At 41.4% G+C, this 14,335-nt stretch overlaps 1 protein-coding gene across 5 annotated transcripts in view; it reads left to right on the top strand.

Annotated features, from left to right (window-relative positions):
* Nucleotides 1-14,335, top strand: part of TTC17 (tetratricopeptide repeat domain 17) — a 98,374-nt gene that overhangs the window by 27,195 nt on the left and 56,844 nt on the right. For all 5 annotated transcript variants that reach the window (XR_014790350.1, XM_084851003.1, XM_084851019.1 and 2 more), the window contains 9 exons: nt 82-226; nt 564-703; nt 1,246-1,406; nt 2,605-2,717; nt 7,204-7,350; nt 7,850-7,965; nt 8,689-8,863; nt 9,735-9,812; nt 12,135-12,359. Coding sequence is in view for 4 of the 5 variants with exons in the window: in XM_084851003.1 (XP_084707129.1) it covers nt 82-226; nt 564-703; nt 1,246-1,406; nt 2,605-2,717; nt 7,204-7,350; nt 7,850-7,965; nt 8,689-8,863; nt 9,735-9,812; nt 12,135-12,359 (1,300 nt within the window). In the remaining variant the exon portion in view is untranslated. The remainder of the gene's footprint in view (nt 1-81; nt 227-563; nt 704-1,245; nt 1,407-2,604; nt 2,718-7,203; nt 7,351-7,849; nt 7,966-8,688; nt 8,864-9,734; nt 9,813-12,134; nt 12,360-14,335) is intronic.

Raw genomic sequence — 14,335 nt, 5'->3', positions numbered from 1 at the left:
GGGGCCCAAGGTTTACCAGCTACTTAGAAAAAAAACTTAGGACAACCTCTTACTGACTGTTTTGTTTTTTCTGTCTTTCAGGCACAATAAAGATGTTGCACTGATAAACCTGGCAAATGTGTTACACAGAGCACACTTCTCTGCTGATGCAGCCATCGTGGTCCATGCAGCTCTGGATTACAGTGATGTCTTCACAAGCTATTATACTTTGGGAAACATATATGCAGTAATTAAGATCTTACTTTTCAGTAATCTAGAATGGTTGTACTGCACTGGTTACAAATCAAGCAGTGAGAGAAATTCATCTTCTGGACCAGAATGATTTGGATTCAGCTGTCTTTGCAGAGAATTTATCTCTAAGCTGACAGATAACAGCTTTTATCTGAATAGCTGGGGGTGGAAAGCCCCACTAAAGTAGCTATAATATATTAAGTGTAATATTAAACAATTCTACTTCCACAGCAATCGCCTGATGAAACTAGTAATCAGTAATCAGTTCAAGTGATATTTAATATAATTTAAATGCTACTAACAAGCCTTCTTTTTCTCAATCCTTTTTTCAGATGCTTGGGGAATACAACCACTCAGTACTGTGTTATGATCATGCTTTACAGGCCAAACCAGGGTTTGAGCAAGCAATTAAAAGGAAGCATGCTGTCCTATGTCAGCAAAAGCTCGAGCAGAAATTGGAGGCTCAGCACAGGTGATTTATTTATCCTCATAAAAAATCAAGGAAAAAAGAATAAATAATGTTGGGCAAAACCCAACTAGTTTCTCTCCACCAGTGTAAGGTTTCCATCAGTGGAATTGGGAGGGGCACCATTTTCAGCTATTTCTCCTCCTCTCAGAAGCCCCACCAAATCTGTTCCCAGCCCTCTGAAGCAGATATAGTGGGAAGGGAGGATAGCTGAAAATCACGGTCCTCCCTGTTCTGCTCACAGAAACCTTTCTTGTTTACATTTACAATGTTTATATCCTTTCTTTGTTTACAATGTTTATATTGTTTCTAAAGTGACTTAAAATGGGATATAAAATAATTAAAAATCAAAGAAACTAAAAAACATAGTAGTATTAAAAACAAACCATGGGGTGGGCAGCATGTTGTAAATTAACTGTATCTAGCTGAAATACTGTAAGAAACAACAACACACACAAATCTCAGAATTAGTACTGAAGTAATTCTTCAAGGAAAAGAAATTTAAAGCAACTTGAATTACTGGTCTTTGGTGTTTACAATTTTTCAAGATCACTTCAGCGAACATTAAATGAACTGAAGGAATATCAGAAGCAGCATGACCATTACTTGAGGCAACAGGAGATCTTAGAAAAGCACAAGCTGATTCAGGAAGAGCAGATCCTGAGGAACATTATCCATGAGACACAGATGGCAAAAGAAGCACAGCTAGGTATCTGTCATATAACAAATATTCATTAACAAATGTGAAAGCCAAAATGGTATCCATGTGGCTGTCCAAGGAAATAAGTTCTGTTTTGATGAAACCGGGGCTTTTGAATAAATGTGCACTTTAAATAGAATGCTTGCTGTATAAATATTTAATATCAAACGTCATATTTCGGTATGTTTTGCTCTATCTAAACAAAGACAGTGGTGGTGGTCAGTTAAATTGGTTTAGCCAGCATCTGAAGGGCCATGTGCAGGCCTTTCAGACTCTCCTCTCGGGTAGTAACCTCTTGCATCCTTCACAAAAGGCCACTTACGAAGATCAGGGAACCCTCTGGAGCAGCATTCCATTAAACATTCCAGTGGCTTTGACCTGAAGGGAAAATCAGCATTCATAGAATAGTCATAGAATAGTAGGGTTGGAAGGGGCCTACAAGGCCACCGAGTCCATTGTGCATGTGCAGAAGACATATGACACAAGGATGCACTGATCTCTCTGGCTTGTGTATAAATTCACAACGTGGAATGCTTTGAGCTACTCACAGAAACATAGAATCATAGAATAGTAGGGTTGGAAGGGGCCTATAAGGCCATCGAGTCCAACCCCCTGCTCAATGCAGAAATCCAAGTCAGAGCATCCCTGACAGATGGCTGTCCAGCCTCGTCTTGAACGCCTCCAGTGTGGGAGAGCCCACCACCTCCTTAGGTACTAAAATTTTATTTTATTTATTAAATTGTTTATGGTGGGTTGTACATCGCCCAGAGTGGCTGGGTGACCAGTCAGATGGGCGATTAATAAATTTAATAAATAAATAAATAAATAAATAAAAATGCATAAACCAAATGCTTTTCCATAGAGATCTTAAATTTTGGTTTAATCTAGAGTCTCATGTTTCTTAACTAGTTCTTAAGTTTGGCAAATACACCTTTCTGGAAAGACCTTATGTGCTGGCCAAGGTGGCTGAAGTGCACAAGTTCTGGATGGATCCAAAGAGAACACTTATAATTGAGTATCTAAAACGTTCCTCCTCCATGCAGTATTGAAACTTTTCAAGAAGTAACACAGAAGCATAATTAAAGGAAGATTATGGATTTTTTTCTGGCTTTGGATGCTTAACTTGGAAGAAATGTGTTTTCCATTCATTCTGTCGGTGAATATTTTCCCTAGCTTTTAACTTGTGTTTTATGTTTATATACTGTAGGAAACCATCAGATTTGTCGTCTGGGCAACCAGCAACACAGTTTGCATTGCCAGCGGGACCAACCTGTTCGCTATCACCGTGGTGACATGTTTGAAAACGTTGAATATGTTGAGGTTTGTCTGCAGTGCATTTGTCTTTCTGTTCCATGATCTGTAAAGAAGAACACAAATCATTCTGAGATGTCTGAAGTTCTGCATAATTATTTCTAGAGATTTACTCATAACACAGGCAGGCTTTCAAAACAAAGGGGGTGGGAGGTCTAGCCTAGCTAGTAGATACGTATCTTGTAGCATCCATTTGAAGCTCCAGATTCCATGTTGGAGGGCATCTTCTGTTTGGCTCCTAAACTGCAGAAGTTATATACCCATCCCAGTTGGCTTGAATTATTCAAAAGTGCCTTTTACTCTGACCGTAACTCCTCTTAGAAAGAAACCATCACAACCTCTTCAACTCATGGTGCTGGATTAAGTACCTCCCTGAGCGTGCGTATCTATTCCTTTTAAGACTTGAGGCATTCTCAAAGTGTCTTTTAACACCCATATTCACATGAAACAAAGATACAAGAACAAAACTTTGCCTGTTACAATCGTACATGATGTAAACATTTTAATTAAGCAAACATATATACTGAAGTCATGGCTTCCCTCCTGGAAAAATCATTATCTCTTCTGTACCATCAGTGTTGAACCTTCTGCCACTCCCATGGTCAAGACACTGTGCCTTGTCCAGTTCTCAGGTAATAAACAGATACTGAGCTGAAATCACTTGTGGTTCCCTTCATCAGCTACTTACTGTATTTATATAGTTGCCCTATAACAAAAGTTCTCTAGGCAGCTCACAAATAAATAGAACATTAAAATACCTAGGATCCTGATCCCCAATAACCTCCTCTTATTCCTTCAGGGTGTGCTTGGACACTAGGTGTGTGGTGGCTGAGTTTCAAGGGCTACAAAAGAAAATTTCAGACTGTTCCTCAAGAGCATGAAGTTGAATCAAAGTCTGACAAAAGTTCAAAAAGATTGTCCATGTCCACTTCTTGTAGGTCTGAATTTTGAAAAGCTGACTTGTATTGGTGCTTAAAATTATTAGTACCAGGGCAGTTGGTTTGCTCAGCAAACAAGAAGATTCATTTAGTGAAGGAGTTTTCCATATTTCCCACAGAGCCAAAATGTTTATATGCACTTGAAGTATGCAAAGAATCCAAGCTATGAAGCTTTGGGGAATAGCTGTTTTATACTAGGAAAAAAATCTATTTATAGGCCTTTCTCTGTTGGTGTAGGAGGGTATCCAGGCCAGGCTTTACTTCTCCCAGCTCAAGAGGCAGGGAGCGTGTTAGTGAAGTTTTAAGACTTGCCTCCTTAGATAGACCCCCTCCCAGATCCTTCTGTGCCTAGCTCAGGAATTGGGCAAGATTTTCCATCTCCCAGGAAAATGTCTACCTTTTCTGTTAATTCTCTTCGAGTTTTTCATCTTACTTTTTTCTATGCCTAATTGCAGAGTCTTTCTCTTACCTCACCTTACATCATTTTAAAGAACACTTCTTTTTCCTTGTCTTCTTTTTTTTCCTTTGTCCTCCTTGCCTTCTGCTCCAACAGCAATTCCTAAAACAGAGTAATGTCAGCATTTTAAGCCAAGAGACACCCTCACACTTCATTCAGTTGTATATGAGATTTCAGGAGATGTTTTATTTGGCCAGAGAAGGAAAAAAACCTCATCTTTTCTCTGAGTGGTTGCTGCTCCTGTCCAGTAGAGGGATCTCAGTGCAGATGACCCCAGTACAGAACCGAAACCCTCCCATGTGCAACAGGCAATCGATTTCACCAGTCCTCTTAGGAGTAGTGCCCACATTCAGAGGTCTCCAACTTTTACCTCTGCCAGCTGTGGACAGCAGAGAAACTCAAGGTTTTGCTATTTTTCTGACATTCGGAACAAGGTGCTATTCTCACCAAATGCAGCAGAGGACAATTCATTTAATTTCTCAATTCCCAGACTGATGACAAAAGTTCAAATAGTTAATAATAATCCCATAGTCAACCAGGTGGTGGCACAGGGTAATAGTTCCCATGAGGTAAGAACAGCACATTATTTTTCCAGTGACTCTGAGACTCTCCCTTGGAAGGATAGGGCCATTCCCAGCAGCTCCCTAGCCAGACGAGATGTCCAGCTAATTTAGAGATCCAAAAATGCATCATAAATGACGTTTCTGCACAATTATGTTGGAGTAGAGGAAAAAAGAGCACAGGAAGATTTTTTCTCCACTCTCTTCTTTGCTGCATATAGGCTTAATAGGACTTCCTGGAAAGCTTACTTTTCCTCGTGCAAAGCTCAGACACACCTTCAAGAGGCAAGGACATCCAGATGATCTTGAAGGTCTTACAAACAGACTTCATTAATGGTATGATCCTCAGGACACTTGATTGCCATGTGACAACTCTTAAAAGTGATTCAGAGACACTTCAGCCACATTGCAGTAGACCCAGAAGACTCCAGCATTCTTCTCTAGGAGAGGGAGCAGAAGTGAACAATGTAATGCCAGTTTGGCCTCTCAAACTCGTCTGTCTCCTCCTATGAAGCCACCACTGAGTGAGAGCATTGGTCATTTTCATTGCATCATTTTGGCCAAGATGGCCATGTTTCTCAGGAATAATTTAGCTAGCAACAATGCAAACATGGTTGCTTCCAGTCAGACCAGATATTCTGACTCATGGCCCCATTCATTGCCCAGACCCAGCCTGACCATCCTTACTTGTGTGGAAACTGAATGGGAGAGCTTCACAAAATGTGGGTATTCACTTAAGCTACTGTTTTCTGAAAGACAGGAATCTACCATATGCATTTATGAAACCACATGGAAAGCCTTCATACAGTGCTGCAAAAGAAAAAGGGAGTGGGGCTTTCTAGCCTTCCTTCAATCAGGCCTACAAATCGGCCTTATACCCAACACTCTTAAGACAGCAGGCTCTGCCCTCTTCATATTCTCAAAGCCAAGATCCAAACCAGTATGTTCACACGCACACCTCCAGCAATTTGGCCATCAGCCATCCACAGATTCTCTTCTTGGAAGCTACACTCTATCCTTCAAAAGCTGCCAGGGTCTCGCTTCAAACCAGTGAAATTGGTAGCACTAAGACTTTTCTCCAGTGTGGGTTTCCTGGTTGATATATTATCTGCATGCAAGGTGCCAAAAGATTTATTGCACTTTCCATCAAGGAAAAATAGCATTTTTCTCAAGGACAGACCTGACCCTTCATTAACACCTAAGGTTAAGTATCTCTTTTACAGATCACAAGAACTTACACTTATGTTCTAAGCCCTCTCACCTACCAAACATTTCTGGTACAAATTATGACATCAGCAGAGTTTTAAATAAATATGCAGCATACATCCATGTTCAGACAAACAGATAAGCTTTTTGTCTCTTTTCACTCTTCCTCTGTAGGGGAAAGGATATCCACCTCTATCTTAGTGTAGTGGATAAAAACCTGCATTGCATTAGCCTATTAGGTGCAGCACAGTCCATTTTCAGACAACATTATGGCTCATTCCACCAGGGCAACAGACACTTTGCATTGTCAACCAGTATACCAGTTGTTGAAATCTGTAGACTACCACTTGGTCCTCAGCAAACCCATTGACAAAACACTAGGGTAGATACCTATTTTCTGCAGAGGCAGCATTTGGGAGGAAAATGTTTTGAAACATTGTCACTCCGTAACAGAACAGCCACACATCCCATCCACCTATCACATTGCTTTTCTGTATCCCAACCTGGGGACCCTCCTACACCAACAGAGAGAGAATGCTGATATTTAACTGTGAAGGTTTCTTCTTGGTGTACAGAGGTTCTCCAGCCCCCACCCTTGTTTGCATTCAGTGACTATTCCTCTCTTATTGCCCTGTTTCCCCGCAGACATTCCTGTGACATAATAAGCAAGTGTGAGACATTTTCCAAGGAGCCATTCTCCTTGACTGTTCATGTTGATTTCTTATCTTAAACTGTTTTGTCATATAAGCTTGGCCATGTTTTGGAACTGGGAGAGACACCTTCTAAGGAGGCAAACATCTTAAAATGTAATTAGCTGCTTCTTGAGCTAGTAGGAGGAATAAAGCCTGGCCTGGAGACCTTCTTTGCAGCAACAAGAATAAACCTTCATGATAAGGCCTATCAGGTTTTATAAGCTAGAAATCAAAGTATTACAAATCCACATTAAAATAGTAGCTAAGCCTATTGTTGTAGCTTTGAAGCATTTAGATTTAAAGTATATGGAGAAAAACCATATTGGAGAAAAACCAATATGGAGAAAAAGGTCATCCTTTTTGACCTGCTCTTACTTTTAAACAGAGCAAACCCCTCCCACCTCTGGAAGAAACAGTTATCCTATCCTTGTCTATTTCCAGTTGCTTAATATTTACTCTAGAACTGTGCTAGTGTCTTAGAACCATAAAGTGACCAGGAAATTTGAAGCAAAATTAGGTGATAGATTAGTGTTTCTGAATACAATGCAGTTAGTGGTTTTTGTAAGGAAATAGTTTTCTTCTTAAAGGAATTTTGTTGAGAAGTCACTTATATGCTCAATTGTTTCCTCTTTTTGTTTCTAGTTCAGTGGTGCTGATTCAATTTCCAGTATGACATCCATGAATTCTGAACTTCATGCCAACCACAGTGACCTCAGCCACTCCTTGGAGTCTTCCCCTTTGGTCCATTCTGTCTTCTCATTATGGGGCCTCGAGTCTGATTCTTACAGGGTACGTGATGGGATAGCTGTTTGCTTTTTCCTTCTTGACAAAACATCATGGCACATCTATTCACTAATGGTACTCTTTTAAAAAGCTCAAGTATGTGACTTAATATGCATACACTAGAGCTAATCTTGGACTCATGGTATCTCATGTTGCCAAGGATAAGATTCTTTATTAGGTAGTTCTGGCTTAGTCTCCCCCTCAAATATTCAGGTTCGCTATGCAATACAAAATACTCCAATATTATGATTTCAAAACCTGCTGCACAGAGTTCAAAACTAGAGAGCAGCCACTTGACATTTGTGAAGCATTGGCCTGCTATGACCAAAGATTTAGCTAGATAGACTAGGAATAACTGTCAAAAGAAACTGGAAACATTTAAAAGGCCTGACTTTTCTATTATTATTCTGAAGACTTTACCCCAGCAGCAAGCAGACCAGGAGAGTGATAATTAACAAAGCTACTTGATGATATTTTCTCAAGGAATATTTTCTCTCTTGAACAGGAGAAGAAGAATATTATGTGGCCCAGAAGATCAGATTGTGTAAAATCCTATCCCGCTATCCCTCCCGCAGAGGAACTTCCAACCTATTTCCTGCAACCAGAAAACAGAGGACAAAGGTTAGTATTAATAATACATTTATTTATAATGCAAGAGTGGCTTACAGAATATTGATAAAATCAGTGAAGTATAATAAAAAATACAAATACTACAGGTTGTTAAAACATATATAGTATAATCACATTAAAAAAACAAACCAACATGAGGCTAAAAGATGTTACATGTGTTCATCTTTTGGGTTGCTTCCTGACAGAGGGCTCCTAGCACTAGCAGTCAGAAGGCACTGTGCAGCAGTTCCATCTTTTTTCCTGAATGTATTTTCCAGGTAGTAAAACAGACAGAAGAAGCTGTAGGAAAACACAGGTGGGCTATGAATGGAAGACAATGTCTGGACCCCTTGTAAAATTCCCGTGAATGAGGCAGGGGGAGGTGAGATAAAAGCCTTGTCTGGAAGCATCCTTGGAAAATTGGAAATTAGGTTTCAGTTCTGTGCTTGCTATCTTAGGAGTAAGCCACGGTGAGTTCAGTGGACTTACTTACCAGTAAACATGCAGATTATTGGGCTGCACAAGATTCTTTTTCACTTTGCCTTTAGTAACATGGAGTGGTAGGGAGTGCCAAATCAAAGATAATGTTTCTATTTCACAGTATAAAGGAATATTTCTTCTGCCTTTCCTAGTTTTATAGGAATTTAGCTGTGCTCTGTGTGGTTGCTTGAAATTGATACCCCTGCAGTCTGAACCATGTGGTTATATTTGTGTGTTCATTCTTTTGATGGTTAGAATCCATTCAATACTTAACAGCCCAGGGGAGGACCATGCACAAACAGAGGTCTATGAACCAGATTGTTCTTCCATTACGGATGCACATAACAGTGACTCTACGTACGTGTTGATCAAAGAACTAGACAGTCATCTAGATCTGAGAATAAAGATGCCAGATGATCATGCGAAAAAAGTAAGTATGTCTGTGTGTGTTGCTCAGTGTTGAACATGCTCATTGTCTTCTCTGCTCTGTGAATAGTTGCTACCTGATGTCACAAGTTCTTTAAAGCAAGATGTCTTCCAACATAAAGTCAAATTTGGAAATGACGGAGTCTTTAAGGAAAGGAAGCCATTACAGGATGCTTGTTTCAATGTATAGTGAACCTACCTGCAAAGCACTGAAGACAGTCCCCTTTTTTGCACTTTGATCAGATTCTGAGGGCTTTATTTGTTCAGTTAGTTGATATGATACATATAAAAGAGGGCATTAATGTACTCTGAATGAGTGGTGCTTTACATATGGGGAAATTTAATACTGACCTATCTTGCACTATATAAATTATTATTATTATTATCATCGTCATCGTCACCTTCTTCCCCTCTAAGCATCCAAGAAGTAGCTGTTGCTAAAGTGTGGTGTTTAACTACTTTGATTTGCTTTTTTGGATTTTGATGGCATTGCTTTCTCCCACCTGTGCTACCATCTGTTGACCTTTGTGCACCTAGACAAAGGGAGATCTGGTTCTGGCCAAATTTCTAGTTGCTTGCTGTCAATTATAAGACTATAAACCACATTTCTGCTGATATAACCCATTATCTATTTTATTCTGTAGGACCAAGCGGCATCTATACCCAGCTTATAAAATTAACATGGCAGTTTTAATTTTTTTTTCCAATCAACTGCTGCCAACGTTCAAAATATAAAAATGGGAGTTTCTCTAGCATTTTCATTTTGTAGTAAAACTTTGTTCGTTTATTTAGTCATCCTTTAGATCACTAAACTTGATTAACCAAACTACCATTTCATGATGTGTGGTTTTAAATGTCTTTTTTGTGTTGTGCAGATATTATACACTCGTGTCAATAATCAATCAATTACACAGCAGCAAATAGGATCATTCATCTATCATGCCATTGTAAAGGTGAGTCCAATTCCAGTGGCTGCAATGTGTGCTTTTTGCTCGGCTCTTCGAATATATGAAATTCATGCCAGAGTCCCAAAGTACCATCATCTACCAAAGCAAATATCTTGTTAATAATTCAAAATGTTCTAGTTGATTGTCAACGTGAAAAAAGGAGTATTTGCAGATAAAGAGTTAAATCCAACATCACGCTAGTGGAAGTCCACTAGTGTGATGGGACTTTCTCCCTCTCTCCTCCCCCCAATAACTGGCAACACCACCCAAAACTCTACTTCAGAGTTCCCCATTCCTCCAGAGCAGATTTTGAGGATGCATGGAGAGAAGGGAGAATTTGCCCATCCCAGTTCCGCTGACAGAACTATTCTGTTTGCAGAATCCCAATTTTGGACACAACTCAAAGAATTTAATTAATAACATTGATCTCTTTGAACTCTTGATATCTGAACTTGTTTCAAAATAATCATGGTGTAACTGAAAATGTAACAGGGGCCTTTTATCAAAGATTTGTAACTACTGATAGCTGTTCATCCTTGCGTTGGTGAATACTGAAAACAATGGGTGGGGGGATTATATGTCAGTCTTCCTGTTGCACAATAGAAATATGTGTATGGCCGGACCAATAAAATTTAGCATCTATACAATTTTGCTGCAATGATGCTACCAGAACTTGAGAAAAAGTACAGTGTTTGCACCATCTCTCCCAGTGTGCTGGAATAGATATTTGTATCTTTGACTAATAGATCTGTACTCTGTCTTGTGATAGAAGCTCTGTGGATAAGAAGTTTTACCGCATTTTTCATAAAATTTAAGGTGTCTTGTGGCTTCCCATCATATTTTTGACACATTGACTTCAGAACAGACACTGAATCCTAGCCTGGCCCTCTGTTATTTCCACTAAAGCATCTAGCCATGTTTTTATCAACATAAGCAAGTCTTTCCTCTGTTCCTTAACATACCCCTGTTAGTGTCTTCTCCCAGTCTTCCAGATTGCCTCAAAGCACTTGAAACAACTGATCCTATTGCACAACTTTACTTTCCAGCATACTTTGCTTATCAGCCAATTATCTTTGAAAAATGCCACAGCTATCAGTATTTTTTCTACCCCCTCAGATGTACTCGCTAGCTTTGTAAATTGGTCCTGATAGATATGTACTGCTTTTTACTGTAAGCTGATACTTACTGCTTTGTTACCAATAACATTTTGCTTTCAGTTCCTCTGAGATGGATGCTATCTTCAAGATCAGTCTCTAGACTTGTTCCTCTTATTTCCTTTAGCAGACCGTGTTTTCTTAGGATCCAAACAAGGATCTGCACGGGGTGATTTTTTTTCTATAATATCCTGAACAATCAAATCAGTGAGAGGAGAGGAAAGCAAGTGTCTCTTACTACTAACAGCCAGTCATAAGCTTATTAGCTAGACTTAGACTTACTAGACTTAGTGTTAACAATTTTCATAGACAGTTGTTTGCCAGCTCAATTTATTATCACATTGTTCACTGAGAGAATATTCACAATGCAATCCATGCATGTTTACTCTGAAATCATTCCCACTGTCTTCAATAGAGCTTACTCCCTACTAAGTGTGTTTAGTCGTCATTGTATGCCGTCTATCACAAGATCCTATCCATGTGATTTAATGGTTACTCTCACATTGTCCATTTACAAAAATGAGATAACTAATTTGCAAAAGCTAGCGAACTAGCTCTGTTTAAAAAACAAACTAGAACCTGCTATTGGGATTTAGAGAAGAGAAGAAGGTGATTGCTCTGAACCTGGTGCCTGGCTTTTTCACTAGGAGAGAGGGGGAGTGTTGACAATAGTGTCTTTTGCTCATCAAACCTGAAGCTCCCTTCCCTGCCATCTGGGGTCCCCAGCGTCAGGCCTGATGTAGGCTTTGTCCTTCATTATAGTGTTGTACCCAAGTACAGTGCTTTTCTTTTTTCCCTGGAGATGGAGAAGACATTGATAAACACATGAGAAAACAAAGACATGCACTTCAACACCAGATTTGGGGCGGGGAGAGGGGGGACTAAACCTGCTGTCTGCTGTTGGTGACTTCAGCCATCAAGCCTGTTCCTATCTATGTTACCACATCTCTTTCTTGGTCTTGTTGTGATAGAATATTGGGAACTGGCTGTATTATACATGGTTTATGCACAGCTGATTGGTATATGCATGGCCCTCTGCTGATGATCACTAAAACCCAGTCTAGACTTCTGTCACTGTCACACTGCTAGAGAGGCAATGGAGGACTAACAGTGGAAAGAATAGAATGAGATTAATAATGGTAACCTTTATTTCTTTTTTTCCCTTTACATTCAGGCGAGAGATCCCTTATGGCTGGTGCTCAATGAAGCTGGCCTTTACTGGCGTGCATTTGGAAATGGCACCTATGCTTTCACTTGCTTGCGAAAAGCATTTAACTTGACCCCACATGAATTTCAGGATATCCCCTTAGTCAATCTAGCAAACCTTTTGATTCACTATGGCCTTCACCTGGATGCCAGCAAGCTTCTACGAAAAGCTTTAGCCGTCAATGGCTCTGAGGTGAGTGTCTTTGCTTTGAGATGGTCTAGTTGGAGAAAAGCAGAAGTCCTCCTACTCCCATGTGTTCTTTCATATAGCATTTCAGTGTCAGATGCAATAAGTACCGGCCTAGATCAAGAAATGAATATTAGTACGAATAAAAGCTTAATTTAAAATTAAGCTTTATTCTGCCCCTACAAGGTGCCTCCTCACAATTCCCTTCCCCAGCAGTCCCCAAGCCTCTGGAGGGGCACTAGGAAAGCTTCCTTCCACTCACGCAATTTAGGGTCCAAGCTAATAAGCTCAATGGGCCACAACTGAACAAACGAATTTATTTATTTTATTTATTATTAAATTTATTAATCGCCCATCTGGCTGGTCACCCAGCCACTCTGGGCGATGTACAACATACAATAAAAACAGTTTAAAACAATAAAATTCTACAATAAAAACATTTTCTAAAATACCCTAACCCACCCCAAATGCCTGCCTGAACAACAACGTTTTTAATGCACAACGGAAGCTCATTAAAGAGGGGGCATGACGGAGTTCCCTAGGGAGGGAGTTCCACAGAGTGGGGGTCACCACAGAAAAGGCCCTTTCCCTCGTCCCCACCAGTCTAGCTGTCCTGGCTGATGGGACAGAGAGAAGGCCATCCGAGGCTGATCTTGTTAAGCGGCCTGTCTGGTGCTGCTGGAGGCGCTCCTTAAGATAGGCTGGGCCGCAACCATATAGGGTTTTAAAGGTCAACACCAACACCTTGAAGTTGGCCCGGAAAACAACTGGTAACCAGTGCAACTCCTTCAGCACTGGAGTTATGTGATCTCGCCGGCGGCTGCCTTTAATCAGGCGAGCCGCCGCGTTCTGTACCAGCTGCAGTTTCCGAACCATCTTCAAGGGTAACCCCACGTAGAGCGCATTACAGTAGTCTAAACGAGAGGAGACCAGGGCATGTACTACCGATGGGAGCAGATGTTCGGGAAGGAAGGGGCGCAGCCGCCGTATCAGATGGAGTTGATACAGCGCTGTCCGGCTCACAGCTGACACCTGAGCCTCCATGGACAGCTAGGAGTCCAAAATGACCCCCAGGCTGCGGACCTGGTCTTTCAAGGGTAGCCGTACCCCATTCAGCACCAGGTCAACATCCCCTAGCCTCCTCTTGTCTCCCACCAAAAGTACCTCGGTCTTGTCAGGGTTCAGCTTGAGCTTATTCCTCCCCATCCAGCCACTCACCATCTCCAGACATTTGGACAGGGATTCTACGGCCAACCTTGGTGAAGATTTGAATGAGAGGTAGAGCTGCGTGTCATCCGCATATTGATGACACTGCACCCCAAACCTCCTGATGATAGCCCCCAGCGGCTTCACATAGATGTTAAATAGCATCGGGGAGAGGATGGAACCCTGTGGCACCCCACAAGTAAGTGGCCACGGGTCCGAAACCTCCTCCCCCAGTGCTACCCTCTGATACCTGCCGGAGAGGAAGGACCGGAACCACCGCAATACGGTGTCTCCAATGCCCAACCCCTCCAGGCAGTCCAGGAGGATACCGTGGTCAACGGTATCAAAAGCCGCTGAGAGGTCGAGGAGAACAAGGAAGGAGCATTCACCCCTATCCAGAGCCCTCCTCATATCATCTACCAAGGCGACCAAGGCCATTTCTGTCCCATGCCCAGGCCTGAAGCCCGACTGAAATGGGTCTAGATAATCAGTTTCTTCCAAGTGTGCCTTCAACTGCACCTCCACCACCCGCTCAATCACCTTGCCCAAAAATGGCAGATTTGAGACTGGGCAAAAGTTGTTCAGAACTTGAGGATCCAAGGAGGGCTTCTTTCAGAGGGGTCTTATCACTGCCTCCTTGAGGGCTGATGGCATCACTCCCTCCTCAAGGGAGGCGTTCACCACCGCCTTGATCCCCTCACCCAGTCTCTCTCTGCAGCCCATAATGAGCCACGGTGGGCAAGGATCAAGTAAGCAGGTGGTCGGCCGTACCGATG

Source organism: Heloderma suspectum, chromosome 1 (assembly GCF_057233095.1).
Source record: "Heloderma suspectum isolate Gila_16-S chromosome 1, 16-S_ref, whole genome shotgun sequence".
Classification (NCBI taxonomy): domain Eukaryota; kingdom Metazoa; phylum Chordata; class Lepidosauria; order Squamata; family Helodermatidae; genus Heloderma; species Heloderma suspectum.
This window is presented reverse-complemented; position numbering and strand designations above follow the sequence as displayed.